Genomic DNA, 26,792 nt, shown 5'->3' with positions numbered 1-26,792 from the left:
CTGATTTGCTGCTGTATCTTGCCTGCTACTGTGCAGTCAGACTCCTTTTATACCTAAAGTTGTGTTGTGATGATGTCTGATGAAATGTCTGATGAGCTGGTATTCGGCGTATATGTACAAATTTCCTGGCAGTTCTGACCTGACACCCCTGACACAGCACTGACTGCGGATTACTATTACAGGATTGTCAGGGTGACTCACAGCAGCTCAGAAAAATATTATAGAACATTTAAAAACGTTTTTTTTTTTTTGCTTTTTTTTTTTTCATTTTTAACAAAAAAGTCCAGTAGCTATGAACAGCAAAATAAATAATGTGAACAAAAAGTGTTTATAGGATACAGTCTATAAAATGCTGTAATAATAGAGCATCTCCGGTGCACAGCACACTTCAGGTCACCCCACAGATTTTTAGTTGGATTCAGGTCTGGGCTCTGGCTAGACCATTGAAAAACACTAAGCTTCTTTTGATTAAGCCATTCTTTTGTTGATTTGGATGTATGCTTTGGGTCACTGTGAAATTCCTTTTCATCTTCAGCTTACTAGCAGATGCCTGAATGTTCTGCACTAAAATCGACTGCTATATGTAGCTATTCATGATTCCTTCCAGCTCGATAAAGCGTGATGCCGCCGCCACCACCATGTTTCACTGTGGGTATGGTGTTCTTTTCGTGACATGTCTTTTTGTGCAAAACATACCTTTTGGAATTATGGAATTATTATAACTTTTGGAATTAGTCTCATCAGACCATATCACATTTTGCCACATGGTTTGGGGTAATTTAGTTGAGCTTGGATTTTTTTTTTTTGTGAAAAAGGGCTTCTGCCTAGCCACAATACCCCATAGCCCAGACATGTGAAGAATACCAGAGATTGTTGTCACATGCAAAGAGTAATCAGTACTCGTCAGATATTCCTGCAGCTTCTTTAATGTTGCCATAGGTCTCTTGGCAGCCTCCCTGGTCAGTTTTTGTCTTGTCCTTTTATACATTTTGGAGGGATGTCCTGTTCTTGGTAATGTTACTGTGGTGCTCCATTTTCTCCATTTGTTGATGATGACCATCACAATGTTCCATGGCATATGTAATGTTTAGGAAATTCTTTTATACCCCTCTCCTTGTCAATATCTTTCAACAAGGGAGATGTATGCTTTCTCCGCTCTTTGCAGACCATGGCTTCAGCAGTCAAAAGAAACCAAGAAGATGTCAAGAAAATTCTTTTTCCTATTTTTCCTATTTTTCCCTAAAATGTTTCTGATTGTTTTTCACTTCATTTGTACAAGTTGTAATTTCATATTGAGGGTGTAAAAAGTTCTGACATGATTTATCTTAGTTTCATCCATTTTTACTTCACAAAAACCTGCCATTTTAACAGGGGTGTGTAGACTTTTAATATTCACTGTACATATATGCCTAATGTGTATAACAGTCATGTTATGAAATGTTCATAACACTGGAAGTGGTCCTTGGGTGCAAAAAGTTGTAAAATGTGTACATTAAGCATCTTTGAAGGTAACACATTTAACCCATGCACATTTTAATGCCTGTATTAGGATGTGTATAAACAGCAACAGGAACGTGATCTGAATTATTTTAAGGAAGCCTTAGTGAGGAATGAAACAGGCAATTATCTACACACAAACACATACACATCCGCACAGACGGATATTCTCATGAAGTGTTACAGAAGTGGGAGTTGAAATATTTTGCTGGAGGCGAGAGGAGATTGCTCGTCACCACTTAAGAGTCTTTCCCTCCTACCAGCCCATGATGGCTGTGAAAACAAGCCTGAAGTAACCCAAAGACTTTTCAAATACAATAAACACACACACTTTTTCACCCAGGGTTATAAAACAGTCGATATATATATATAACTAATTTTGTCTTAGATTATTGTGTCAGTAAATAACATTTTAGATTTCCAAACATTGGAAATCTCTTGGAATTTCCAAACATTGGAAAAATGTTTGCATGTCAGAAAAAGGTAGCATGTTACGTAATAGACCGCCTTTCAGACAAAAAATGAATGCTGGCTGTCAGGTTTTACCTGCAAAAAACAGAAGCAAGTGTGTCAGTCAAAGTCTCCAGAAGAACTGTGGCAGATTCTCCAAGATGCTCAGTAAAACTTATCTCTCAATTTCCTTATAAAACTGCACAAAATATATGCCACATGGTTTGGGGTATTTTTTTTAAAGACAATGGTTTATTAAGCCAAATATTGACTTTAATTGCATTATTTTTGAAGGCATCTTTGCTTTCCAGCATTCCTTTATATGAAATTATATACTTATTTATATTCTTTTCTACGTACAATCATGTATATATGCACTCGCAAAAAATGTACTGTATAGTCACAGACACAGACACATACACAGGCATAATTACACATTCCAGGCCTGACCTGGTACATCTAGTAGAGTTTTAGCAATGCTTAATGGCAATAGACAGCTACATTGTCACCCAGCCACTACAAATCAGTGTAAACATGCAGGCAAATAAAGCAAGTGAAGCGAGAGACAGAGAGAGACAGAAAAAGAGAAACAGACACAAGTAAGAAGAGCAAGAGAACAAGAACTAGAAAGATATGTCACACAGGAGGAAGAACATGTAACTGACTAGGTGTGTGAGAGAGAAGAAAAAGTTGCCAAGATTTTACATTTATGCCTACGATGCTTGATACTTAAATAAGAAAAGAACAACCTTTATATTCTACCAAACTTCAACCCAGATTACTATACATCTATACATCAGGACTTCTTCCTCCCATTGTGCTTTCACATTGCCAGAAAAAGCTCTAACCAGAGCAGCTTTCTGCTGACAATGAAAAATCAGCTCATGAGCCATGCACACTATAACCATCACAACACTCTTACTAGTCCTAAGTAGTAACAGCTAACTTGCTATCTATTCATTTATTCATTCATCTTCCCTGGGAGTGTGTGCATTCCTCACAACTTGTGGCTGCGTCTCATAGGATTACATGTAAAGCATGCACTGGATGTTGAGAAAAACACACCTCGTGTTAAAGCAGTCTTAATGACATGTCAGTTAATTAGAAAGAGTGGCCCACAGAGAGAGAAAGGGACAGGATGAATGAGCATGAGTGTGTGTTAAGAAGCATTGTCTTTCACAACCTTGTCTGTGCCAATCGGATTGTGGACTAGAGCCCAGTCTGTAGAGAACAGATAGTGAAAGTGGGCTGAGTGTGCTCTCTTCGTCTATCTCTCTTTTAAAATATCCATATGCAACAAACAATGATAGAATATCTAAAAGGGATTTCACTTATTAACTGCCAGGCAGAATGGGCAGCCTTGGGCTCCTCTGAGGAGGAGAAAGCACAATTTTAATGTATTCTTCTTATTCCAATGCTGACAAATTACTGCTGTAATGAACATCATGGCTCTGAGTATAAAGCATCCTAATTAAACTGTATGAGAGAGTAAAAAAGTGAGAAAGGGAGAGGTGAGGGTGATTTCCTTTTTATTTGTCTGCATATAGACATATCTTCCACTATAACTCTTTAAATGACGCATTCTTTCTAGTAAATGAATTAGGGCATCACTCCACGATGTGGCTAAAAACACATTAAGCCATTATAAACCATCACAAACGATATGTTCACACTACAAATTGACCACTGCAATGTACTAGTCTTTTATTGCCTAGAATGAGATAGGCAGGGCAGCTACTATTGTTCTGACCCATTGCATGTGAATTTATAGGAGCTGCTCTGAATTTATAGGAGTGTGACTCTGCAGTTGAGGCCTAAAGTTTACATACACCTAGGCTAAAGACATTCAAAGTTAATTTGAAGTTAAGTCCGCACATTTCATGTTAGGTCACTTAGGGTATCTACTTCATTTCCATAAGAGATCATTTCAAAGTAATAGCTAAGAGACAGATTTACTTCAGCTTTTATTTACTATATCAGATTTTCAGTGGGTCAAAAGTTTATATACACTTTGTTAGTATTTGGTAGCATTTCCTTTTAATTGTTTAACCTGAATCGAACACTTGGGGTAGCCTTTCACAAGCTTCTCAAAGTACTTTGCTAGATTTTTTGCACATTCCTCCTGACAGAACTGGTGTAGCTCATTCAGGTTTGTGGACCGAATATTAAGGCCAAACAGGTCAGTTTTTTTTTTCATCTGAACAGAGAACACTCCTCCAAAAGGCTGGTGCAAACATCAGTTTGCTGGTCTTGAAGTAAGGGCTTCTTCTTTGCACAACAGCCTTTCAAGACACGGTGATGTAAGATTCTTTTAATGGTGGATGGTCATACTTTGGTATGTGATGCATCCAACTCCTTCACTTCATTTGCTGTTGTTTTGGGGTTCGGATGAACCTTTCAGCCCAAAGTTCATTCATCCCTGGGAGTTAATTTGTGCCTCTTTCCTGAACGATACAGTGTCTCTGTGGTCCCAAGATTTTTATATATTCATGCAGTTGTTTGTACAGATGCTCATGGTACCTTCAGTTGTTTGGAAATTTCTCCTAAGAAGGACCCAGACTTGTGGTGGTGCATATTTTTTCTGAGGTCTTGTCTGAGTTGCTTGGGTATTTCATGGTATCAAAAGTAAAAAGGCACAGGCTCTAAATACAGCCATGTGCGCATTCTCAGTTAACGCCTAATTATGACAGTTGGCCAATCAGAAGCTTTTAAATATTTTATTTTTAATTCAATTTCCAGAATCTTCTGGACTGTTTAAAGAGACAGTCAATTTGGTATGTTTTTAAATATATACAATCACAGATGAAATGATATTGCAAGCATATCACCTGCCATGTCACATTCTTACGAAATTATTGCAAGTAATAAAAAAATATGTGATAAAATTTTCACCACCATTTCCAAATGTACTCAGTGTAATATGTAAAACTCATATTCAAAACTGGTCAAAACAAAAGACTGATAGGTTGGTGACCCAGCAAGAACAATAAAACCACAACCTAATAGCTTGGTGAGCCAGCCAGGATTATATATATAGATACACAGTCAACATGCACAACAAATTTTAAGTTTAATACAATAACCAACGAAACAACTGTGCAAGTATTTTACCTGACACGTCACATTATTATGAAATTATTGTAAGAAATCAAAGAAATACATGACGACTTTAAACATGTATTTTTCAGCTTAGCAGAGTTTCCAAATGTAATTAATTATATTCCTTTTTATAATTATGTTTTTGTTTCAGCTTATGTTTTTGTTGTTCTTCCTCTGGCTGCTCCCGTTAGGGGTCACCACAGTGGATCCACCGTCTCCATTATGGAAATCCAGTTTATGATCCGCATATTTGATTTGGCACAGCTTTTACACCACATGCCCTTCCTGACACAACCCTCCTATTTTATCCGGGCTTGGGACCGGCACTGAGAGTGCACTAGCTCATGCAACCCCATACATACATATATATATAATACTAGCCATATGTTAATTAAAAACTGGCTAATTGTCACGGCAGCACCAAAGGGGCACAGAAATACATTACCCATCAGCCCTTGCATGTCAGATGTTTCACTAATCACTCACACCTGTTTCCTGTTTCACCTTGATTAGCACCACTACTTAAGTTCTAGTTTTTCAGTGTCTCGTTGTTAAGCTTTTGTTGTACATGTCGTTTGTTGTTGTGTGATTCTCAGTATGACTTATAGTCTGTATGTTTTTTGCTTCATATCCACAGTTCATGTTTTCACAGTTTTGGTTGTTTGTTTGCACTGTACTTAATAAATTGTCTGCACTTGCATCCGCCTTTGCCTCCCAGTCGTGACACTAATAAAGAAATATTGACAGTTATAGCAATAAAAGTTCCATCTAACATTTTGGAAAGCTTGCCAGGAGCAAGAAAACTGCAAACCCAACTCTGTTTTCCTACAAAAACACACGCACAATATAGGTTTATGTCATACCAGCCGTACAGTATGTTCATTAGGCAAGGTTTACATATGTTCATTTGCAAGGTTTTGCGCATGTTCATGTGCATACATCGCTCACTAAATGAGCCATGCCCCATAGCTAACTGTAAAGTAGTTATGATTAGCAGTTCTCACAGAAAATAGTCAGTATTCTCATAGTGAATTTAAATAATCTCATCAGAGTTTAACTGATCACAGTTTCTAATTAGACTTCTTTAACATGTCATTAGTCTAAGGCTGAACATATGTTTGGTTATTGATACATTCCTGATCCAGATATTCTCCTACCACAGGTTTCAACCTTCCAGTTTTGAGTAGAGTTTTGTATTTTATAGTTTTGAAGACCAACTAATGATTTCAGTGTAGGTTTTAACCTGTCACACCTTCTTCATACGGTAGATTTACCCACATACTAAATACACACATTTTTGTGCCTGTGGTGCCTGGCCTTAATTAAAAACATGTCATTGGATTTTGTGAAGAGATTATGAGGGTATGCAGGGAGTCTGAGTAGTCCTGACTTTAGCACGTACAGCAGGGGTACACACAGGCTAGTCCAAACTGGGTTTCATATGAGATCTTCAATAATAACTGTCACCTAAAGCACCTATGAGAGAGCTTGAAGAAGAGCTTAAAGAAGAATGAAAGTAGTCCAAAACAGCTTTTGAGATGCACTGCATTTTCCTCTTATCCTTTTTTCTTAATGTTCTATTTTTTCCCTTGCTCTCTTCACTATGCACATTGTTAGCCAGTTCCTCTCCAGTTCATTTAATCCTAATTAGCCTCATGTTGAGAAAACCTTCATGCCTGATTGCTGCTCAGGCCGCAGTGGGGCTGCAACCCGGATCATGAGGGAGCGAGCCAGGGGAGGCAAAGCATTCATCCGGCTGCAAACAGATACAAGACCCTTGGGAAGAGGATTCCGCTGAACCCTAACCCTCCAGGGGAAATGATTGATTTCTCCATTATTGAGAGATCTCAGACAATGTATAAGTGAGACAGATAAAGAGTACATCAGCCAGACATGCTGATTCGAGTGTCAAGAATTTCACAAATCCTAGGGTCTTTCAGCTCAAGACTTCTGGTGTGCATTTAGCACACTATTTGGGTCATTAATGTTTGCCTCGACTTCTTAAAGGTTTGTGTTTGTAAAAACATATACAAAAGTGAAATACACGCAAAAAAAGTGCAAGCTGATTTACTAAGAGGGTCTGTGAAGGACTGTGTCTTTCACATGAACAAAACTGTGTATATTGTCCATTCTTATCTATATGTTTGCCATAAAGAATATTGGATATGTGGCATTTCTGCCTCAAAGTGCAAAATACACAGTGGTGTAAACTCAAATGGAGTATTTTCACTCCTACAGTGTGATTCAATGCAGCCTAAAACGTCTGGAACAGAGACTCTATGTGGAAATGAAAACGACTGAAGGGCAAGTATTACATTTGCAAAAGCTCATTTCTGTCAGTCGAAAGTAAAATGATACCATTAATATGAGAATGTTTATCTAAATTATGCCTTAGTGTCTCAAAACAATTAGAAAGGTTCTCAAAAAGCTGACTTATTATTGATTTGGTAAAGTTAGGTATTCACTACAGAGTCACACCTTCGAAGCTAACAGCATTTAAATAGCAGCCTTTGAGCAAATGGGCACTTTTTTACACAAGGTCCATGTCTATTCCTGTCCACGTGTGTTTATTTTACATTCAGTCATATTCTGAACTGTACTTTAATGTAAAATGTAAAACAGTGTTACACTTTCGTTTGGAGACTCTTTCAGATCTGAACTAGTCACAGCTATCAAGAAAAAATAATATGCGTAAACCCCTCACATATTGTTTTCTACTTATACTTTGCACATAACATCAAATTAGTACTCATTATTTGTGAACTTAGTAAATCAGGGCCTCACTGTAGATTAGTGTCTCTGTCTGTGGGCCTGGTGGGGTAAAGGTCTCTAAAGGTTATCATCATCTTCATAATCTCATGGTTTCCTGTACGTGTGGTGCCGTCAATCAATCAGACTTTATTACATTTTCCTGCACTCAGTTCCAACAGTGCCAAACCCATAACAGCTGGGTTCCCTATTAGCAGGTTAGTTAATCTATAGTTAGACATTTTACTCGTTTATAATGGTGTAAACATAAAAAATGGTTAGTGGGAGAGAGAGAGAGAGAGAGAGAGAGAGAGATGAAAGAAAGTGCATTGAAGCAAAGAAAGACAGAGCTGTGGGGGAGAGAGAGAGAGAGATGAGCATTGAAAGAAAGAGAGTGATAGGGAGTGAGGAGATAGAAAAAGAAAAAAATGAAAGAGAGAGTATAAGAGAGAAAGATAGACAGACCAAGAAAGACGAAGAGAGTGAGGCAGAGAGACAGATGAGCATTGAAAGAAAGAGAGAGCTGGGAGAGAAAGAGAGACAGAGAGAGACAGAGACAGAGAGAGACAATAACAGAGAGACAGTGTGTAAGAGAGGGACAGACAGAAAGACAGATTGGGGGGGGGTATCAAAAGAAAGAGAGATAAAGACAGAGTGAGACAGAGACAAAGTGAGAGACAGACAGAGAGACAGAGAGAGGATGAGATAGAGAGACAGATGATTAATTGAACCAAAGAGAGGTATGGGAAAATGAGATAAAGAACATGAGACAAGAAATTAAAGACAGAGATAAAGAGAGAGTGAGAGAGAGGCAGACACAGAGAGAGGAAGACAAGGAAGACACAATGAAAGACAGAGAGAGAGTGAGACAGATAGACAGATGAACATCGAAGGAAAGAGAGAGATGGGGAGAGAGAGAGTGAGAAAGAGAGAAAGACAGAGAGACCAAGAGAGACAGAAAGAGAGACAGGGAAAGAGTGAGACAGATAGACAGATGAACATCGAAGGAAAGAGAGAGATGGGGAGAGAGAGAGAGTGAGAAAGAGAGACAAACAGAGAGACTAAGAGAGATAGAGAGACAGGGAAAAAGTGAGACAGAGAGACAGAGGATCATCAAATGAAAGAGGGAGATGGAGAGAAAAAGAGAGTAAGCGAGAGAGACAGAGGGTGAGACGGAAAAAAGAGGGATGACAGATGAAAGCGTTTTCTAAGGAGTCTTACGGGATAATATCAAACACTGAATAATTGCCTTGTGAAGAATTCTCTGTGATGCCCGGATCAACAAAGCACAGAGCCTCAGAAGCATCAGAGCGGAAACGCACAACAGAGTACATGCATTATGCAGACACACACCTGCGCACAGCCTGTACACACACACACACACACACACACATACACATTCTCACCCATCATACTTGAAAGTACTGTCAAATTCTAATGCATGTATTTTGTAATATGTATTTAAGGGATTAAAGAAAAAAATATCTATATCAAATATGTATTGTAATGCTTTTGTGTTCTTTATTTATTTAGTTAGTTAGTTAGTTAGTTTTTTTCAATTACGGTTTTCTTAAGCGCACCAGAGCTGTTGCACAGCTACAAATGTCCATTTGTGCTAACATCAAATGCTTCTGTTTGTGAACATTCATGAACAGACGCCCGACTGTCAGGGAGGAAACGGATACACAGCGACGGGCGAATGACTCGCCTTTTTATTCACCATAACTTTTGCTAGCAGTCTAGATGGATGCTAGCTTACAGGAAAAATCTGCTCATGTAGCTATGTGAAGCTCTCACTAACAAAAGAAAGAAAATATAAGAGGCACATTTGTCATAAACCAAAGTAACAGTGTTATCAATTGATTGTTTATGATTCGATGCAGACCATCAGTGTGTTAGCATTAGTGTTAGCATTAGCAATCACATAACAGAATGCTAAACTGACTTTCAACTCAAGCGGCAGTGTTTTGTAACCTACACTTTGACATTTTTGTTAACTTGCATTATACTTGAGGTTAAAAGTTTGCATCAACAGTTTTGGGATATTTGTTTTTGAATGTAAAACAGGGGAGCAGAATCATAAGATATGATTAAAAATCAAATGGATGTAACTCGCAACAAGACAACAATCCAAAGCATAAGGCAAAATCAACAGGGAAAAAAAACAGTTTAAGAGGAAGCTTTGCCTTAAGCATTTTCCGTCTTCAGAGCTCATTTAAAAAAAAAGCAGTGTTTGACATCTGGCCCAGTTCCAACAGTGATGTCAAGAAGAAAACGCAAAGATTTGCCAAGCAATCTGGCAGTGTCTGAAGAGACATGTCAGGAAGAATACGGAGAGGACATGAATATTACAACTCACAGGATATGAAGGAAGTTAGACGCAGTTATAAAGGCCAAGGTTGGGCAAACAAGTTATAGATATTTATATCACGGTCAGAAAGAGAAATGAAAGGTTTATGTTAATATCTTTGCTTGTACTATGTGACAATTTTTTAATTCTGATAATAAAATAAATGCACTGAGGCTCTCATTTACAAAGATCCCAAATAACATGCGTGTACATGGGGTTTACACACGTTATTCTAATGTATGTATATTATATATATATATATATATATATATATATATATATCTCAAATATGTATCTCATAACTCTTTTGCACCAGAGCTTTTGCACAGATACAACTGTTTATTTCTGCTAACATCGAATAACATCGACAAATCCGATTGGCTTGAATGATTCATCAGACTAATCTCATAGTGTGTGTGGTCCGACATTTCTTTAGTTCCCCACTCACACTTAGTTCCTACCTGCAAATTGTTCTCATTTAAGCAGTCGCTACACACCCACAAGAGACAAACTAAGTTTGCACTCAACTGTAAATATTAAAATGTATTTCAACCTACTTTCGTCCATCCTTGATAATTTCTCAATCATTTGCGGCAAGGAAACACAGACTAAGAGAATCTGCAGAAACACTACAGCCGTAAAGCAGCTGATTCTGAGATATATCAAACTCTCACTGTATGAACTGAAAGGCTGAGCTATTTCCAATGCAGGGTCCTGTCTGAATCATCGGCAAGACAGAAATGTTTAGTAACATAGCGCTTAAGAGTCCTGTAAGTCTAGAACATCTCCTCACACACATACACACAAATAAACCAGGAGTGAAAAAAGGACAAACCGAGCTATAAATAGCCCAAAATAGACTCCTGCTTGCATTGTTCCACCCCAAACAGCGTGTGAGAGTGGGGCGCTCCTGCTGTTCCTTTCCTGTCATCTCTTAGACACAGATTATCTATTCACCATCTTATTACACATCACACTCCCACTCATTAACCAACGTTCCTAACTGCTGCTCAATTAAAACCAAAGAAACATCAAGCTCACAAGCGTGCAAACTGCGTCACACGCATGACAACACGTAATAAGTCGCTCTTGGAAGCTTTACATAAATCTCAAACGCTTGTGCTTATGTTTTTTGCTATACAGCACATGGTTGCAATTAACACCATCTGTTCAGTATGGCTACAGTCTAAGGCTATTTGATGGCAACAGTTGGCAAGAAAATCACCCTGGAAGAAATTTATGGAAATAATATCAGTGAAGACGTCCTCACATGTGCAGTACCCAAGAGGGAAAAGCAAGCAGGTTACTTCTCCACGTCTGTCTCATTACCTCCAATCATTGCACACTAAGTGAAATTTAGTATGAAAAGATAATTAAAGTAAACAAAAGCAAATCCAAAGAAGTCACCATAAATAGCAATCAAGATTTATATTCACAGTATTTGTAAATATAGCCTCTATTATATCGAGCAAGCATTTTTATCAAAAAAAGTTTAAAAAACTTTCTACACATAAACTCCAAAATTAATATAGCTACACTCACCCAGATAAGCCAGACGGCACTTTTGTGGCACGGCCACGCTTCCCCCAACATAATAAAACCTCCGTGCCAGCAGAGAAGCAACGTTGGCCACGGCTGATCGCTCAGCCGTCACTGAGAACAGCTCCATGCTCTCAGGACTGGATCCGAATCCACGCAGCATCCCTAAGCACACGTGGACACTAGTCTGCACCTCTCACTGCCCACCGCTCACACCCACTGTTTTTCCCACAATCCCTCAGTCCATGTCTTTGGTCATCTGCACTCTTGTATCTCTCTCACAAATGCTATTTATGCACAGCCTTTGAACCTTTGAGGATGGAGCGAGCAAAGCCAAGCAGGGATCTGAAGATCTAATGCATTGTTTTAGGGGAAAAAAAGGCATAATGGTCCTGCTGGGGAGTGAGACAGATAAAGTGGGTGAATCATAAAAAAAATCATACAGAGAGAAAGTGAAAGAGGTAAGGAGATAAATGCAGTAGTGTGACACAAGTACAATAGGATGTTTTGTCTTGTCCTTGAGTTGATTTTGTACTTTTTTTTGTCTGATCCCAAATAAAAGCCTCCAACTTGTAGCCACAATCAGCTAGTAAGCATATAAAGAATTGCATAAATTACATCACGTGCTTAACAGAAGGAAACATCACTTAATAAGGTTCTTGTGTGCTTAAAGTTCTCAATGGCCACAGAGACTAGACACTTGGTTCAAAGGGAAAGTGTTCGGATATACAGCATAAACACAGCATAAAAGAATGGTGACATAAGTGTGAGTGTGTTTAATAGGTAAATGTAAAGAAAACCCTCTCACAGGCTCTCTTTATGTGCTATATGCAGCAAATAATGAATATGAAACCAACTTACCTCTAGTAATTTCAAATAATTTTGAGCTAGTGGGACATAATTTTGTGAAGTTTTTAATAAAACAATTGCTTCGTTTTTGTTCAAATAGTGGTACACATGTTTAATACCTGCTCTTCGTTCGTAATAATTAGCACACGCCGTCTCTGTTTCTGAAGTGACTTTCAGACTGGTGTAAATCACGCTGAAGGTGCTAAATTAATCTCTTTGCATAAACACAGCCCTGGATTCCGGACTAGACATGTTATTTTGGTCATGTGATAGATGCAAAATCTACAGTTTGCACTTTTTTGCAGTTAATTTTTTAACAGGTTTGCACGTTTTACACACATGATTACAGATCAGTCAGAAATAAGAACTGGAGCTTTAATTTGATCATCAGCACACAGTTTTAAATCCAGATAAGATGACAGCCAAACAAAATTCTGTCCAAATCCAACCCTGATTTGACCACTGTGGTGCCACTCTACCTCACGCACATCTATTCTCTCACCCCTGTGCTGTAATGTTAGCAATAATTAGCATCTAGGAAGTTATTGAATTTGCATTTTTAAGAACATATTAGGGAAATTTGAGGGCAAAAAGACCAAAATCTTTAGCTTTTATTGACTAAACCTGTTCAGTTTTAGCTGAATTAAATTACTATTATTTTTCATCAATTAAATATAGGCTAAAACTAACACAAAAATGAAAAATCTAACCATCTGTGGCATCCCAGGTTAAAAAGATCTAGGGCAATGAAACTAAGAAGGACATCCAAAGTCAAGTTCCATCAAGAAATAATGAGACATAAAAACCATTTAGCACATAAACAACTAATTTGGTTGACTGACTAAATAGTGTTAGACCAATATGTAGGAGAAATCATTAAACATTCAATGATCAGGAAAAATGATAGCTCTTACTACCTTATACCCAAGATCAATCTCAAGAAAATAGAGAATTAATTGAGAAATCAAGACTGACAAACTGTCATGATGAATTATCAGAATAAATTACTTCATGAGCTTTTATGAGTACAGCTGATAGTTAGATCTAGGGGTTGCACTTTCTTTAATGAAAATTAAGTAGCATGATTCACAGCAAACATGATTAATTGAATATTTAATCGGCATATCTAGTGTAATTAATTACATGTGTAGTTTTGATTAATCCAGCAGCAGTGTATTTGCTTGGGAATCTGTTCGGTGTTGGTTGAAAGAGTCCGGGCCAACTGGTCGCATGCCAGATGATTAGGGACCACGGCACAGCACCCTGGTAAAAGCTAATTGTAAAGCATCACGGACAAGCACAAACACATCATGTGTTTTCATCCCCCACTGCTGTCACTCCAGGAAGCACTGAATTAGAGTTAAAAAAGTAAAAAAAAATAACTACTCAGAGCATTAATGTAATCATGACTGTGTTTCTGGGCGCGTTCCCACTGCCATCTCCCAGGAATGACATCAAAGAGACGCTGTCAGAGAGCCGGCCTGGTAGGTGGGTGGTTTGTTTCTTAGAAAAGACGGTCGATTTTGCCATTTGTCTTTACCCCAAGGAGGGATGGAGTGCTACAGATAGTGATATCTCATAAAGCAGAGACCTGTGCTCCTGTGAACTGCTTAATCTCTTTCATTTCACAAAGAATGGCCAAGTAGGAAACTTTAAAGGCAAATGTGCCGCCAGCTGAGCTTTTAAAGATTAATGGTGCATTACTTTTGCTTTGGACAGAATGGCTGGTGAAAGAGGAAGTGAATTATTACTATATACTATATACTGACAATATTAGATCCCTATGGTGCATCGAGACTGCAGATAAAGTCCTGATGTTGACGAGAAGAGATGAGGTGAGATGAGAAGAGAAGACAAGAGAAGCTATATAAAATTATTTGAGCCATAAGCCATCATTAGACCTCAGTGTTAAATCCACATGCTGTATTTCTCAATCACTAAGCCAGTCATATACATATATACTAAAAGTATTTTATCTGCAGGTGGCACAGCCTGAGTTCAATTTGCTGTGGGCTTCCTGATGAGCACCATGTGTCCTGATGGGCAGGTTAGTCCTGGGATGTGTTGAATCAGGTGTGTTAGAGCAGAAAACCCTCTAAATGTGCAGTGCAGGGAAAATAAATGAGCACCTGGCATATGCATTCCTGTGCAGCACCTGGACAGCTATGGGGTGTGTCAGAAACCAAGACCACATACACACAAGCATTATGTTACAGAAATAAAAGCATGGATTTCAGAGTCTTGAACATGAAATAATGTGATTATATGTGAGTCTGATTTTACCTTTTCACATTGCATTGCACTGCATTACATCTTCATGGAAATATGTGAGGGGGACATCACGTGTTTTTCTCTTCTAGGGAAATCCCTTTACATGGCTTTAATTACTTTGGCATTTCAGAATAATGTGATTGATTTAGCAGGGTTTGTAAATGAACTTTTACAGTCAAACCCGACAGAGTTGCATCAGGGTTAAAGAAGGGGAAAAAATCTGCAAGATGACACGTCACATCTGAGCAAGATTCAAGGAGAAAATGCCTCCAAATGCATGACTCACCCCTGTCGAAACTGAGATGTTTCAAAACTTCCGCTTCTGCCATTATGGATGATGGCACGCGCGCATCTTTCACCTCAAGCTGAAGAGCCCTTCCCAGAGAAAACAGGTGCCACTGCCTTCTCCCAGACCATGTCCTCGCTCTCCAAAGTGCTCCCTCGACACAACACTGTCATTCAGTTCAAACGCACGAGCTAATCCGGGGTCGCTCTAAAAATGGAAGCGAGATCCATTTGGCGCCGTTACAATCCGGGTGCGCGGAGACGGGAAGGACTGCGCGCGCAAGACCTCCTGCATGATCCGCGCGCCCGGGGACGTGTGTGAGGCTGCGTTTGCGCGCGTGCGTGTGTGTGCGTGTGCGTGTGTGAGGAAGGAGTGAAGTGCCACAGGATCTATAATGCACACTGCTAACCGCAACATCTCCTGCGCCTTTGCGAGCTTCTGTGGCTGGAGCTTCTGTACCAGTTACCACTGGATCATCACAGGCTTGAAAATTCATCAACAGTGTGCTGGTTTAGTATTCCAGAGACACTTGGCTTTGTTCAGAGATTTATTTATTAATAAACAGCATGCAGCCAGATGCGTGGAGAGATCCCAACGGGACACGGTGCGCTTTTCAGCTTTCTATTATTTCCACATTTGCATTTTTAACCTGCTGATGATTTTCAAACACATGGCTTCTGCTCTGTTTTCTGTTCAAAAACACTTAAAGCACCCTGGTTGTTATGCCAGGGCATCCAGGGCACCTTTCACACCCACTGGCGTGTTTTTGGGAGGTTGAAGGAAACCAGGGAACTCAGAGGAACCCCATGGCTCTAGGGCTTGTCCCAGGAAACCTGGACATGAGGCAGGAATACTCACTAGATGGGATGCCAGTCCATCACATTGCACCATGCACACATTTCTTCACACCTAGGGACAGTTTAGTATCGCCAATCCACTGGCATGTTTTTGGGAGGTGGGAGGAAACTGGGAGAACCCAGAGGAAAACACAAATAGAACAAACTCAGTACACAGTAACTGAAGCTCAGGATCAAACCGGGAGCTGTGTGGCAGCAGCAGTGTCTACTGAACCTCTGTGCTGCCTCACAATGTTTTCTTCCATGATAAAGAACAGATCTTGTCATTGTGGTTTCCATTATTTCAAAACTCAGCATGAGCTCCTCAGTATCCATCTTTCTTCTTATGCAGGCACTTTGTGGGTGGCAGGTGTCCCCTATGAAATCAGCCCTGCCTTCCCAATTACCACACAACTGTGACTTTCCACTTACATCTGTGAGAGGTCTGGTACTCATCTGCAGTTCCTGCAGAATTAATTAATCTAGCTCTTTTTATTTGTTAGATGAGAGAAAATCATTCACTACATTAGCTTAACTACTTGGATATCTATTGATTTCATTTTCCTCTGACTAAATAGCACAATATTACAATGCATCAATGACTCATCAAGCATCATAGTTATAAAAAAAATTGACATTTTCTCCTGATACTAAATAATGAGCTTAAAAATATCAATTCATTCATTCAGTCATCTTCAGTAAACGCTTTATCTTGATCAGGATCGGCTCTGGAGCCTGTCCCAGGAAAACTGGGCGTGAGGCAGGAATACTCACCGGATGGGATGCCAGTCTATCACATGGCACCTTGCACACATTTCTTCACACCTAGGGGCAGTTTAGTATTGCCAATCCGCTGGGCTGAAACTGGGAGAAGCCAGAGGAAACCCACATGAAAAACAGCAAAAGATACTGAGAACCCTGGAGCTGTGGGGCGGCAATGCTACACGCTGCACCACCATGCAACCCATCTTAGAAATGTAAAAGAGTGTAATTTTCTTCTTTAATTCAGCCATAAGCAATTCCCACCCACTAGCGAGGACTTGCTTGTTGCATCAGTTACTACCCCTGCAGGGGCAACGGCTAACACACAGGAAGCTAGCAAAGACATCTTTTCCAACCTGTCATTAGGAGGGCGCTAGTTATCCTATACATGAGCTAACAGATTGATGTTATTGGCCAGTGTAGCTCTGATTGACAGGGAAATGAAGAAGTCCATCCCTCCCACCCCTCCCACCCAATTATGCTTTCTGGATTCTCTCTTAAACTTCTTTAACTCAAATTTCAATTGTTGTTCTTCTAAACCACAGTTAAATTTAATATATAAGCACAATTAAGCAAACAGCCTAAAAATGTCACTCTGACCAAAAGCTCTTTAAAACAAAGAAAGTTAAAAATAAAAATTATTTTAATCATTATTTTAAAATTTATTTTGACGTTTCCTTGTTAACACACTGTAGAGATGAAAGAGAATATGCAGCACTGAGTAGAGAGGGAAAGGAAAAGCTCATAAATAGATCACCACGGATTCTTTTTAAAGCGGGAACATGTGCTTGAAATCTGCTGAGCCGGAGATGTGGCATGCAAAGGGAATACAGTCACATTTGTGAGCTTTTAAATTATTTGGTGTGCATAAAATTTAAAACTGGCTCAGCTGCTTGGGAAAAGTAAATCATGTGTGAGTTCCTTATCAGTTAGGGAAGAGTTTGAAATGAGATGAGTCAGTACGATTGGCTGCATTTCACACCATGTTCACTTTATAAGACATGCTGGAGGAAAGACTTTATCCCAAAAACAGACACAAATACGCCTGCTGAAATAACACATAGTGTTGAATTCACACTTTTGGTGTTTAATTCATTAACAAAGGGAGACTATGGAAGCATTTTCCAGATTATTTGCAAAACTAATTGCAAATTGTATTTGCAGTTGCGTTTCCTATTTGTGGACGCATAAATCGTGAGATAATTCAAGTGAGAATGCAAATTTGCTTATTGCTGTTAGCATTTATGTTTACACGAACGTGCAACGTCTGCCAAATTTTAAATGGAAAAGCAAAGTGCATTTGCAATTGCATTTCCCATGTCTTACGAGTTATGACCCTCGTCATGTTGAAATAGCAATAGCAGTTACCCCATTTGCTATTTCACTTCCATCGGCACATTCATCTGTTCTTTTTTTTCTCTTTTTTTTTGAATGCTTACAAAGCATACAACATTATATAGCAAACACTGAGACAATATACGTACATAAAGGACTGTATCATAAGTACTAGGGATGACAAGAAGGTTTTTTTTAACTCTTTTTAAAATCTAAACTAAAGTAGTGTCTCTGTTTATAATGGATGTTATAATCTTATTAAAAGCCTGAGATATTTTAATGGCATTTTTGTTTATTTGTAATTGACAAAGGGAATCAGCAAACCTTTTTATCTCAAAGCAAAAATAAAGTAAAATTAGGTTTGGAAGCTGACACTTTGGATTTGTGGATGTGATATTTGCCCAACATGCGCCGGATTTTAACAGCATAGTCCAAAAGGACAGAACCAGTGTTACTGAATAGCAACAGGAGCATTTCTTCTTTGATATCGAAGAAGTTATTGAATGAGGTAAAAATAAGTAGTGAGATCTCAATCCAGCATGAGGCTGAATATGGACATCTAAAAAAGAGACGAGACACGGATTTGTCTTCAGAGCCACAGAAAGAACATTCCGGTTGGATTTCCATAAATTTAGATAAGATTAAATTGCAAGGGTAAAAATTATGAAGGATTTTCCTATGAATCTCTTCAACCTTAGCTGGTATTACAAGATGGTTGTGTTCAGACCAGACATCATGAAAAGATAATGAAGGATAAGTCTGTCACCATAAAACCACAGATTTGGAACAACACTGCTTACATTAAGTTTCTAATAAGTTTATTGTTGCACTTGCGATCGAAGAAATCCACTCCTCCTATCATCAGGCGAGGTGGAACTTCCTTTAACGGTGAATATTATATTGAGGATTTTATAAGATGAAGAAGTTGAATTGAAATGGCATTAAAACAATCGTCAATTCAGCACATTTTCCTTCTTGGCCGTCGACTGTGATTTTCAAATAAAAACACGCCCCATAATACTATTCCCACCCCCAACACTGATTGACAAGTTTCTGTGCAAGGCATCAGAAATGCAAAAGCAAAGGGAACTGTGTTTCCATTTGAATTCTGGAAAGCTACATACGCGATGCCGAGGATGTGAAATAGCAAAAGAGGTAATTGTTATTGCTATTTCAATATGACAGGGTCATAACTCGTAAGACATGGCAAATGCAATGATAATACACGATTTCCATTTTCATTTGAGATATGTCACAGTTTATGCGTCCACAAGTAGAAAACGCAACTGCAAATACAATTTGCATTTAGTTTTGAAAATAGTCTGGAAAATACTTCCAGACTAAGGAAGTATCAATAAAGAGAATAACATACTGTTATTATAACAAAAATGTTTCTTACAATTAGAATTTATAATTTCAATTATAAAATAACTCTTTTCAACCTGATAATTTTGAGAAACTTTGTAAATGGCTTTATCTTTTTTCTTTAAATTGCAGAAACATTGTTCTATGAAGTTGTTCTGCCTTTCTCAAAAAGACTTTCAGGTTTGGAAAATCACTGAGAAAATGTCTGAATTTAAGGCAAAAATGTGTAATCATGGATGGTAAAGTTTTCTGTAAGGATACATTTATTTAAGATTTATGGAAGATTTATGGAAGGAGTCTCCAGTATCAGCACTTTGTAAAAGTCAGAGGTGAAGCTTGAAGTTTTCTGACATTGAAAAGCAGTTTGTGGTTTAGTGATTAGTAACATGTTTTATTACCTTCAAGAGAGGCTGGTGAGGGAATAACTGGTGATAGCTGCTCTAATGTAAGTGATAACAGGAACTTGTTTCATGGACATTGCACAACATTAAATGTACACTATATGGCCAAAAGTATGTGGACACCTGACCATCACACCCACATGTGCTTATTGTACATCACAAGCACATAACACTCAGATGTGCTGTTATAATAAGCTCCACTCTTCTAGGAAGCTTTCCACTAGATGTTGGAGCGTGGCTGTGGGGATTTGTGTTCATTCAGCTACAAGAGCATTAGTGAGATCAGACACTGATGTTGGTGAGGAGGTCTGGGGTTCAGTCGGTGTTCCAGTTCATCCCAAAGGTGTTCAGTGGGGTTGAGGTCAGGGCTCTGTGCAGGACACTCGAGTTCTTCCACTCCAACCTTCACACACCATGTCTTCATGGAGCTCACTTTGTGCACAGGGGCATTGTCATGCTGGAACAGGTTTGAACCTCTTAGTTCCAGTGAAGGGAAACTGTAATGCTATAGCATACAAAGACAATCTATACAATTGTGTGGTTCTGAATTTGTGGCAACAGTTTGGGGAAAAAGCACATATGGGTGAGATGGTCAGGTGTCCATAAACATTTGTGCATATAGTGTAAGTATGAACAGATAAAACAATTAAGCCGCATCATACCCCGAGCTCAGGATCAAACCTGGGGCCGTGGAGCTGTGAGACAGTAATGCTACCCACCACCTAATCCACGTTATCAGTCGCTTGTAAATATTTTGTTAAATATTCTAGAGTTTTCTCTAACCAGTATTAATTTAATATATGAAATGCCACCACCCTCTTTAAAATGTGACACATCAAAAACCAGTGCTTGCGATGATTCTTATGCTGTCAATTTTTTACATCATTCCTCCCCAAGTGCTATAAATCAGTGTCTTAATCCCAGTAAGAATTTACTGTAATCTATCCAAACACATGGCTCTCGCAGATCTTCATAAAGCCCCCTGAGGGATTGAATATAGAGAAGAGAGTGAGGGTATTTCCTGAACTGGATATGAATATTGAATGCAAATCAACACAAAACAATGTCATGATTAACAATTCTCAGGCTCAGAGATAACCGAAGGTATACCAGGACATGAGGAAAGATCTCTCTCTCTCTCCTGGCCTAATTTTAGTGCTTACATAAATCCACAAGCCACTTTTCTCAGACACAGAAAAAAAGGCATCGTTTTGTGCTAAATTCAGGCAGCCTGTGTAGTCTTTCCTTTATTTTCCGGATCAGTGTGGATGTGACAGGAGTTTATTCCCCTGTGACTATCCAGATCGTAATCCATTATCCATCCTACACACTTACAGGACACTTTCTCACACACACAGTATATAGCCACCTGGTTGGTTAGAATTGTGTAAAGACACTAAGCTCATCTTTTTCCATGAACGATGTGTGTTAATCATTCTTTAAACCTTTAGCTGATTTTCTAACCACAGAATGGCTGTTAGTTGGAGATTTTTATAAAGGCAGGCTACTCACAATCCAGCAGTGACATTAAAATACATTTAAGAGGTATTATATACAGTATGAGACTGTGTGTGTGTGTGTGTGTGTGTGCGCGCGTGTGTGTGTGCATGTGTGTGTGTGTGCATGTGTGTGTACTGACATATTGGATTAGACAGATTACTCAGGACACACTTTTCCCCCACTGGCTGACTATCTGATGATGAAAGAATGTTCCAGCAAACTGACCAACACTGAACTGGATCAAATCAGTGCCTTATTGATGTTCTCTGGACTGTGCTGGAATGCAGATCGATACAATCTCGAGGAGAAAGACAACACCATGGATGGTTATGTCTCATTTAATGACCCCAGCTCCTTTTATAGCTAGTATGTGTGAGTTTGTATGTGTGTGAGCTCTGTAGGAAACTGGAAGGCACTCTATTCCTTCTTGGTTGTCATTTTATAAATACACACATACAGTATATATTTATAAACACACACAAATACACACAGGTATATTTTAATGTCATTTTCTCAGCCGACTTTTTTTTATCTCTCCACTTTTCCTCCCTCACACAAACACAAAACATTCTTTCGATTCCTCCTGTCTCTGTCCATCACTAACTAAAGGGAAAGAGAGCATCAGCGGCTCTGACAGTCACAACCACCAGAGACCGCAGAGAGAAAGTCAGAGAGATGGAGCATGGCTGGAAGAAAAAGTGAGAGAAAGAAGAGGGGCCCAGGGGACGAAAGGAAAGGATACCAAAGCAATTAACTGTCATTCTCACGTCCCTTCTCCAGACAGGTCAATCTATCTTTCCTGCTATCTCTCTGTCTCTCTCTCCCTCAGGTTGTGCAGTAAAAGCTTTTAGGCTATGAAGACTAAATGAGAGCAAAATTGAGCAGTGTGTGTAAAACAGGCATGCGGAACACCTCGGACAGTTCTAGACGACTGAGCTGACACTAATTTTAAACCTATATCACACCTGACCCAACACTTTACTGCTTTGATTTTAAAAATTGCCAAATCTCTGCCTATGAGCGAACCTCGGGGCCCAAGCACTCCTTTGCAAGGACTGTAACAGGCAAAGTGCTTTTTATTGATTTATCCCCAACTGTCTCAACAGATTGTTTTAATATTATGTATCAAACAATTCTTTGAGGCCTGGTCATGACCAGACACCAAATCTGCCCATACATGCAGTGTGCGATTCAACAACAATATTATATTTCGTAGATATCTTTGGGAATTTGCTAGGGAATACATGCTCAAGGTCCTAATGAAGAAGTGCTGCAGCTGATATCATATCAAAGGAATAAAACATGTTGGGGTGTGCTGTTATAAGACAATAATCAGTGACAGGGTGGTGTGATGGCCCTATACAGAAACTTCTTAACTGTTTTAATCCTCTTATATCACAATCGCAATTTGCCAATGATTACAATGTATTGATAGGATTTACAATTAATTTATTAATGATGTAATTTTTATCCATTTATAGTTACACTTAATGTTGAATATGTTGATATTTTGAATATGTTGAATAATGTTGATAACATTCGGTTATCACTTAACAAACTGTATAATTAAGACTTTCTCTGATACTGATTGATCAGAAAGTGCTGATTAATTCTACAGTTTGGTAAGTGATAACAGAATCTCTGTTAAACTGGCTATTTATTTCCTGAACAGCGCATTAAAGTTACAATCAGTGATTTTACCAGAAGCTAGCTCAAGCTATCTGTTTGTTTAGAAACAAATAAACCCTCCCTTTAGTGACCCAAGCATGCATGGTAGAATACCTGCAATGCTTGAGCAATAGGCAGGATTTTCTGAATTGACATCCAGTATGATAGACAGCCAGATAGTGATGGTTTATTGTTGTGATTTGTTGGATGTTGCTGGTCCACAGTATTTGATTTTGTTCCCATCCATTTATCTTATTGCAGTCACTGTAATGTGGCAAGAACTTACTATAAAAATATTACTTATTGTGTTCTGACCTTTAAAGGCCCAACAGTCACGTATTGTCAGTCTTTCAAAAGAAATTCAAAAGCCTTCTGATTAGTAGTGCAAAAGCTTAATCAGTGCCCTGACACACAGGTAGACATGGCTTGTTGTTCTGATTGGCTGAATGTTATGATGTTATGATTAAAAATAGCTGACTACACCTTTAAGGGCTCAAAAATGCCTGCTATGTGTGAACACGTAGTGTAATTTCCTCACTTCATCACAGTTCCTGTTTGTCCAACAGGGACTGGTTATGACCCTGCTGTTACGCACATTAAACTGTACACAAAGCCTCTTTCACGCCCTGTACGCTTAACACAGCATTATTACGCTGACAAATGGCCAGATCTGTGATCCTGACACTCTCCACACTCTCCACAACGCTCGCCTCTGCCGCATCATTCAGCTTTAATTCAAGCTATAAACCAAGAGCAAATCTGCTGAGAGCTTTTTCTAAATACATATTTAATGGCACAATAATAAAATGTTTTCCACTTAATCTAAAATTCCTCCCTTTAGACTGCAGCATGCAGTGTGTTGCAAGGAAAAACATCATATAAACATTGATATATATTTGTGGTAAAAATACACAGGTAGACAATTTTATTTCAGTCTGGTAGCTCAGGTGCAATTTTCACACTCGAAGAAATGTAATTAAGTTCAAGTCTAATGACTTTCCTGTCATTCTGAATCTGTAGATATGATTGAATTCCTTTTGTATAGTCACACTCCTAGTCAGGGTTGGAATGAGATATTTGTAGTGTCACAGTGCCCCCTGGTGTCCACTGGTATAAACTGCATTTTTGTAAATCAAATATTCAATGCAGGAAATTAGTTTTAATATTTAGGCAAGCAATGTTACACTTCTGCAAATGATCTAAAAATTTGCTGTTTACAATCCTGCTTATATATTTAGGTTTATGTAGGAATGTTTAAAAAGGATTTGATTATGTGACCATCTCAGGCCATTGTGGAGCAAAAGAGGAGCGTAATTACCATTAAAACCCTAGTTGATTACCTTCATCAAGTATGTTAAGGAAACTCTCAGAGCCCTTATGGAAAAATCACATGCATTTCACATGTGATCATAAGATTATCAGATGTGATTACGTAAGTAATATGTGATTGAATGAGGAAAACATTTCAAGGTGCATTTCAGTACAGTATGCCTTAAATCGCAGGGGTACTCAAGCAAACACATGGCGTCATTTGAACAATATGTGATCACATGTGTAAAAGAATTATTCATGTGAGAAGCTCATGTGTACCCTCCATAATAAATGTCTTATTTAAAAAAAAATAATAATAAATCACATGAAAAAATTTTAAAAAGCACGCCCAACATGTGGAAAAATTAACATGGGGACATAAATGAATCATGAAAAAACTGATGATTCACATAAACATGTGCACTACATGTGGAAAAATGAAAATATAAAAATATAAATGAATTATAAGAAAAAAAAAAAACCCTAATTGCCCTGCATGTGGAAAAATAAATGAATCATGTAAAAAATGTGAAATAATAATAATAATAATAGTAATAATAATAATAATAATAATAAAATAAACATGCCCTACATGTGGAAAAATGAACATTAATGAATCATGGGATAAAAAAACACGTGGAAAAATAAAAATGTAAAAATATAAATGAATCATAATAGGGGGAAAAAAACTCTAAATGCCCTAAGTTTGGGAAAAAGAAATGAATCATGTAAAAAAAAAAAAAAAGAATAAATAAATAAATAAATAATAATAATAATAATGTGGAAATAATAATAAAAATAAACATGCCCTACATGTGGAATAATAAATGTGAATATAAATTAATCATGTGAAAAAAAAATCACATGAAAAATAAACACAGAAACAGTACACATGTGAAAAGGTGTAAAACATAACACATCAAGTGTCTAAAAATTTCACGTGTGACGTTCATGTGATTTTTCTGTCAGAAAACCAAACCTTTGAAAATCAAAGCTATCAAATATAGATATGGGTTCTGGGCCGCTCTGTCAGGGTGGGGCTTCAGAACGAGGACTATGTGACATGTGAAGAAATTCTCTATTAAAACCACCTATTTTATATATTTTGGTCGGGCAGTGGCATGAACCTGGCCTCCACCCATGTCTCAGATTGCATCTGAAAGCCAGACTGACCGTGAAATGTGCTGTTGTCTGTGAGAAAGTGACGACAGTACTGTACACTCCCACATCCATCCATCCTGCACGAGCTCAGGGTGAAGTCACGCAGAGGGAGGAATAACCTGCTGGGAAATAAATAAAACATTCACATCTTCACCAAATTAGAGACAAGTGTTGCTTTTCCAGACAGTAATGCTAGTAATAGTGTACAGTACAATTGAGTGCAAAAGTTTGCACACCCTCGCAAAGAAATTTTAAAGAAATTTTCCGTCATTCTCACAAATCACAAAATTGATCAAACAGTGTATGTTAAGATATTAATAGTGGGGAAAAACAGTTTTAAAAAAGTTTTCATCTCTTGTTCTGAATGTGATGTTTGTTTGCTTGTTAAATTTATAGCAGCTTTCTAACACCAAAGGACTAGAAAGGCTTTCTAACGCATTTGGGTATATATATTGGGTAAATATTCTCTTTCTACTTCTCTTATATAGCAGACACGCCACATAATCTAATAATAATAATAATAATCTGATTTAAATATTTTATTTAACAAAGAAAAATGTATAAAGGTTGATCTGGTGAAGTTTCCTGCAAGGAGACATTTATTTAGCATTAACAGAAGGAGTCTCCAGTGTCAGCGCTTTGTACCAGTCAGAGGTAAAGCTGTAACTTTAAGATTTCTTATTTTCAGGATGGAGGAGTTTACACTTTGCGGTTTCTCTGTAAGCTGCATTTTTGTTTGTTTGTTTGCTTGTTTTGTCTTATTAACCTAAGAGGCAACAATTGTTTATATCTGCTATAACATGAGCAAGAACAGGATTAAACTTGTTTTGCAGACATTCCACGTTAAATGTTGTTGCACATTTAAAACCTTTATTAAAAGAACTTAACAACTGCCCTGACCCTGTCCTAACAACTGCCCTGACCCTGTCCTATCAACTGCCCTGACCCTGTCCTAACAACTGCCCTGACCCTGTCCTAACAGCTGCCCTGACCCTGCCCAAACAACTGCCCTGACCCTGCCCAAACAACTGCCCTGACCCTGTCCTAACAACTGCCCTGACCCTGTCCTAACAGCTGCCCTGACCCTGCCCAAACAACTGCCCTGACCCTGCCCAAACAACTGCCCTGACCCTGTCCTAACAACTGCCCTGACCCTGTCCTAACAGCTGCCCTGACCCTATCCTAACAACTGCCCTGACCCTGTCCTATCAACTGCCCTGATCCTGTCCTATCAACTGCCCTGACCCTGTCCTATCAACTGCCCTGACCCTGTCCTAACAGCTGCCCTGACCCTGTCCTAACAACTGCCCTGACCCTATCCTAACAACTGCCCTGACCCTGTCCTATCAACTGCCCTGACCCTG

The 26,792-nt window shown here is 38.6% G+C and overlaps 1 protein-coding gene across 6 annotated transcripts in view; it reads right to left on the bottom strand.

The window, feature by feature from the left end:
- plch1 (phospholipase C, eta 1) overlaps positions 1 to 26,792 on the bottom strand; it is a 79,025-nt gene that overhangs the window by 42,018 nt on the left and 10,215 nt on the right. For 3 of the 6 annotated variants that reach the window (XM_053235029.1, XM_053235032.1, XM_053235033.1), the window contains exon 2: positions 25,441 to 25,550. In XM_053235029.1, coding sequence (XP_053091004.1) covers positions 25,441 to 25,504 — 64 coding nt within the window. In that variant the 5' untranslated portion in view covers positions 25,505 to 25,550. Of the gene's footprint in view, positions 1 to 11,686; positions 15,038 to 15,089; positions 15,487 to 25,440; positions 25,551 to 26,792 lie in introns of those variants that run through there. The other 3 variants (XM_053235030.1, XM_053235031.1, XM_053235034.1) reach the window with 3 other exon arrangements.

Source organism: Pangasianodon hypophthalmus, chromosome 6 (genome assembly GCF_027358585.1).
Source record: "Pangasianodon hypophthalmus isolate fPanHyp1 chromosome 6, fPanHyp1.pri, whole genome shotgun sequence".
NCBI lineage: Eukaryota > Metazoa > Chordata > Actinopteri > Siluriformes > Pangasiidae > Pangasianodon > Pangasianodon hypophthalmus.
This window is presented reverse-complemented; position numbering and strand designations above follow the sequence as displayed.